This window comes from Nanorana parkeri, unplaced genomic scaffold (genome assembly GCF_000935625.1).
Source record: "Nanorana parkeri isolate BGI_ZX_2015 unplaced genomic scaffold, ASM93562v1 scaffold366, whole genome shotgun sequence".
In the NCBI taxonomy this organism is placed as follows: domain Eukaryota; kingdom Metazoa; phylum Chordata; class Amphibia; order Anura; family Dicroglossidae; genus Nanorana; species Nanorana parkeri.
Window position 1 is genome coordinate 1,106,468 of NW_017306634.1, and position 5,917 is coordinate 1,112,384.

The window sequence follows — 5,917 nt, forward strand, 5'->3', positions numbered from 1 at the left end:
GGCATTTTGCCTAAGGACAGCTAAGCAGAAATATACATTTGTGATCCATTGGTGTTGCTTTTCCTACGTACACACAAGCTCTGAATACAGAAGCACATTCATTTAAAAGTGGTTGCAGCTTGCCGTCAGAAGTTGCAGACCCCATTGATTCACTAAATTGACATTTCCTTGTTTGAACGTCTGGCAAGTGCACAGTGATATTACCTACGTAGACAGGGAAATACTTGTTCTTCATTTTGGGGTGAAGCAGACCCTTAGTAAAGAGTGTGCATGCCGCATCCTTGCATTCACTCTTGCACGGTTCCAAGCAGTACACTGCTGTGTCCTACCAAGGGAATCTGCAGCTGGGATTGAATAGGACTGTTAACTGTTGGCGATATCAGACAGAATAACCAACAGATTTTAGAAAGCTTGTTACATTTTTATGCACTTCACTCCCCCATAAGAATTAGCAAAAATGTCACACACACACACCAGCGCTTGTTTGTCATGACATGAACAAATGACTAAACCGTTTTTTTGAATGTGAAATGACTGACACAAAACACATTCAGAAAAATACATATAAACTGCTCACTGAATGAAAAAACACGAACTAATGCATGATAATAAAGCACATAAACACACGCATATCCAGACCCATGAGACCCTTAGAGCACTGCCAGGGATTCTACTTCTTCACCATAAACTGCAAGACAAATGCTGCAACATGCGAACTACACTGGCCCATATTACATCACCTGATAACTTCTCACCTGCAGTTTGGGGCTGAACCTATGTCCCTCCATGCTGATCTTAGAACAGACATTCTAAACCAGGGCTCTGTGGGACCCTAGGGTTCCTTCAGAGGTGTCTAGGGGTTCCCTGAGCTGCGGTCCTGCCATCTGATGGTGCCTTTCAGGTTCAGGGCAGAGCCAGCAGCATGGTGCCAATAATCTTTTTATATACCGGTAAGAGTGGCAATTTTTCCCACTGACTTCCTATGAAATGGTTTTTGCAGGGCTTCTCAAGGACCTGAAAAATATTTTAAGATGTCCTCCTGGATAAAAAGTAGCGGTCTACATGTGGGTTCTGTTAAGTGCAGCCTGAAAAGCACCTTTGCCATTACAGGATTATTAGTTTCCTCTACTTTTTAATATAGGTTAGCAGTAAAAATGATATTGTATGCAAATATTCTGATTCTCAAGAGACGGCCATGAATTACAAAATGGGAGATCTAGAAGATTTGGCTAACACATTAACATGATCACCTGCACACATGAGGCAAGCTTATGTAAATTATTGCACTCTGCAATTGGGCAAAATCAACTCAGCAACAAAAGCTGGGAACAGATATTGTTCTACTGCATGAGCCCTTTTGTAAGTGTTTGTGTCCCTTCAATCACCATCACTCCTAATCTGCCAATACCAGCGACCACTAATCAAAACGCAGAAGCTCTCATCTACAGTTTGCTCTTTGGTTTTCTTGAAGGGAGACAAATGTAAAGTGCTGTCTATGGCTTTCACTGAAACGTGGCCTTCATTCTGCGCAGCGTGTCCTGGATCTTACGAGAATGTTTCTCAGAGTTTACGTGATGGAAATTGGCGTTGTTGTCAGCGGCCAAAGCGGAGATATCGGCCTCGCCGAAATGTGAAATGCGCTGCCGGAGGTAAAACTGAAAATCTTGATCTGGAGTAAAGGTGTATGGGATTTCTTGAAACGCATGAACCTGGCTTATGACTTTTGCAATATTCCTATTGGAAACAAGAAAATGGGGAATAAAACAAGTTACTGAAAAAGTGTGATACATACAGGACAAGCTACTGAAACAGTGCGATATATAGGACAAGCTACTGAAACCGTGTGATATACAGGACAAGCTACTGAAACAGTGTGATATACAAGTCGTGACGGCACCCCTCCTCAGTCCTGCGCCCGGGGCAAGTGACCCCCCCGTCCCCCGGTTGTTACGCCACTGTATAGGACAAGCTACTGAAACAGTGTGATATACAGGACAAGCTACTGAAACAGTGTGATACATACAGGACAAGCTACTGAAAAACAGTGTGATATATAGGACAAGCTACAGAAACAGTGTGATATATAGGATAGTAGGATAGTAGTTTTTTTTATTAATTAAGTGTCTCGTTTAGGAACCAAAGCTACTGAAACAGTGTGATATACAGGACTAGTTAAGGAAACAGTGTGATATACAGGACTAGTTACTGAAACAGTGTGATATACAGAGAATGCGTTTCCTGTGTTTTATTGCTGTCTTTTTCCCTACTCGGTTGTCTCCTTCATTTGCTGCGATTAGAAAAATTAGGGAAAACAAGAACTCCGTAAAATAGGATATTTTACACTTATCTGTGCTGCAGGTGGGCAGTCCAATCTTCACTCTCTTACAGAGCAATAGACTTGTGCGCCGTCAAAAAATTTGTTTCGTTCCGTTTCGTAATATCCATTATTTCGTATCCGAAACTCAATTCGGATTCGTACGAAATACGGATTTTCGTTAGTTTCGGCACATTTTCGTAACTTTACGAACATTCGTTATGATGAAGTTAAAAAGCAAAAATACTTTTGTTAATATTCGAGTCGATGTGGTAGTTGTTTTTGTATCCGAAATACGAATTCCGTTAACAGATTCCATATCCATATTTCTTATTTCGGACTTAAAAAAAAAAACTACCATCAACTCCAATATAAATGTACTTTGCTTTTTAACTTCAATATAACGAATGTTCGTAACAGAACGAAAATACGTCAACGGAATTTCGTATTTCCTGCCTGTGTATTGTAATGCAAGCCTCAGCAGCAGCGGATCCGTATTTCGGATTAAGAAAAAAATCTTGTCATGTTGTTCAACCTCATTTACAGGGGTAATATTAGTTCCTGTTTCAAAGAAATTCGGATCCGAAATTCGTTAACGGAATTTCGTATTTCGGATATAATTCGGAAACTGCAATTCGGATTTCGTATGCTTACGAATTTCGATTCATAACGAAACGAATCGCACATGTCTACAGAGCAATGGCCGCTACTAGTATGTAACATTTTAAGATGTGTTTGATGATCCATCCCTGCCTCGCACGGAGGTTCCTTTCATTGACTGCTATGCCACTACAACACACAGTAGTGAGGAAGAGGCTAGAGGGCAAAACTGCATGACATGGAAGGGGACCGATTATCCAACACACCTTACAATGTCAGCTACCAGTGTCAGACAGCACTGTGCAAGAGAGCATTGTCTGGTCTTCCTGCCTGATGGACAGGTAAGTACTCAAAGCAGACAGCAATAAAGTATGTTGAATTCTGCTTCCAGCAAGATGTCCGGTAATGTGGACTGGCCCAAGTGTTGCAAGAGAGCAACTTTATACTGTGCAGCAGCCTATTCTTGTGAGATTTGGGCTGCCCAGCATTCCCATGGATTTTGTTAGGAGGATGACACAAGTCTCCCACTTGCACACTACGGAAGTTAGGAAAAGCTGAGTATATTATTTACTTCCATGCAGTGGTGGGGGGCCATACTGAATAAGAAGTCCCTGCCAATACACTTCTTTTACAGGGTTCGGCTATTCTATTTTATTCCAAGATCACTTTAGGGAGAGAGGGATTCCCACTCACTTCCTGTGATGCAAATGTTCACTACATTTAGTGAACATTTAGTGAATTATGTTACACGGTTGTCTCCCATGTATTTGTAAAGAAGTAGAGAAATCTAGAAAGTACCAAATGGGAATTGTTAAAAATAATCATGCACCCGTGTGAACATTCCACAGAATGGACACAACTTGAGACAGCTGTATCTACAATTCATTGCTGCAACAAGAGAATGGTAAACATTTCTTACTGGCCTCCCTGGATCGCACAAGAATCCGAATACTAATCACTGAGAAAATGATGTACTCAACCTTAGGCTAGCCATATGCACATATACACGGGCTGAATAAGAGAAGAAAAGAAAATCAACAGGCCAGACAGCATGGATGGTGGAATCTCCACTGCCGGCTATTTTATGCAGGCAGCTGCAGAACCCACGGCTGTCTGAAGAGGGAACGCATCTGATAAGATACATTCATTGTTCAGCACATAATTTTCGGCCCATCTCAGGTCGATTTTTAAATTGACTTTTGTTGAGTTGGGTGGTATCTACAGGCCACCCGTCGCTCAAATTTCAGCCAATTCAGCTGACATTAAAGTGGTTCATGGCCGGCTTATTTGACAGAGCTGCTAACTTCACTGATCAAGCTTACTATATCAGTGTGGATCGTTAACAGAAAAACAATGCACATAGGAAAACTCGGGATCAGAGTACTAGTTTTGTGTGATTCGTTCCGGATTGTTTCTCTCTCCAACCAATCAGGAAACATTTAAATTGCCAACATTGACTATAGCAAGGAAATTATTTCCACTGTTTTGTTATCTCAGAAATACTGTATCATATGTTCCTCGGTGATATGCAGCTGACCAGATCACTTGAACAGACTCATATAGTACATGCAGCCACTCTTTGGAAATAAAGAAAAGCTCCAACTATGCAACTCTCACCTAAGCTTATTCCACTTAAATGCTCCATTCGCCATGGTGAATCCGCCAGTCTCAAGCTGCTGAACATGCATCGCTAAGAGGTAAGCAGAAGGGATTGTGGGTAATGTTCTGAATCTGTCTCCTTTCATCAGACATAAGCTGTCACTCTTCAAAAACACCTGGTGAGTAGGAAGATCAGAAAACGGTTATAAGCACACTGAGAAAAATACATGTGAATTCAGACACATGGCAGATACACAAAAGACAAGTTCTTGGGAACTTTATACCTGTGATAAAACAAACAAGTAGTAGGTAAGGCACTAATTCCATTGCCCAAATACATAAGATGCCCTCTGCCCATGCGTGACATTTTGGCAGGACTGAATCTGAATGGGGCCATATAAGAAGTAAATATGACCTGAAGAGGCTAATATCTTTGAAGTACCTTTACTATTAACAAATTGTATCTTATTTGTGCATCACTCAGCTGTAAATGCTCAATGAATTCATGCAGACACTGTCCTTCCTTCTAGATGGGGTGTACTTTTGTTCCCTGTGTGTGTTGTAAAGTAGCCACCGCTCCAAGCTCACTCCTATGATAGACTACAATCCTAACGTTTAGTTTATTAATTTGTTTTTGAGATTGTAGTCCATCACAAGAGTGATCTTGTAACGGTGGCTACTTAACAACACACACACAGGGACCATGGGAAACAAAAGCCAATGCAGAGATTATTTGAAGATCTACAGCCCAGTAATACACAGATAATATTCATTTTAGTTTTTTGTCTAGTTCACACTAGCCCCAGTGCGTTCCAGCCCGATTGGTGCCGGAACGCACTGGATTGCATTGCGGCCAGCTAACTTTCTTTTGGGGCGGGAGGGGACGTGACGGTGCATTGAAGTCAATGGCACCGCAACAACGCCCTCCGGCCACAGTGCGATTGCCTGCACCAGAAAGCGTGGCACATCAGTGCCTGCGTTCCGGTCCAGTCAGAAAAAATGCTGCATGCACAATTTATTCTGACCGCACCGGACCGCATGCATTGATGTGTCACGTGTTCCGGTGCAGGCGATCGCACTGCGACCGGAGGCCGTGGCTGCGGTGCCATTGACTTTTAATGCACTGTCACGCCCCCTCCCGCCCCAAAACAAAGTGAGCCAGCCAGAATGCCATCCAGTGCGTTCCAGCATCAATCAGTTGGTAATAGTTAAGGTGCTTGAATGCATTTTTAAGGTTTCACTACTGAGTTTAGTGTCACTTTAAGGAAAGCTGTATAAAAATTGAAAATAGCATTTGAAGTTGCGTTACAATGTTAAAAGATAAAAGACATTTTAATGCTTATGTTTAGATATACTTATTATTTAAATCCTGTATAAAATTAATCATTCTAATAAATATATAAT

General features: G+C 41.7%; 1 protein-coding gene across 1 annotated transcript in view; it reads right to left on the minus strand.

The window, feature by feature from the left end:
• Positions 1-1,145: 1,145 nt before the first annotated feature.
• Positions 1,146-5,917, minus strand: part of KNDC1 (kinase non-catalytic C-lobe domain containing 1) — a 98,388-nt gene continuing 93,616 nt past the window's right edge. The window contains exons 29-30 of the mRNA XM_018558894.1: positions 4,532-4,689; positions 1,146-1,734 (exon numbers count right to left, since the gene is read on the minus strand). Coding sequence (XP_018414396.1) covers positions 1,503-1,734; positions 4,532-4,689 — 390 coding nt within the window. The 3' untranslated portion in view covers positions 1,146-1,502. The remainder of the gene's footprint in view (positions 1,735-4,531; positions 4,690-5,917) is intronic.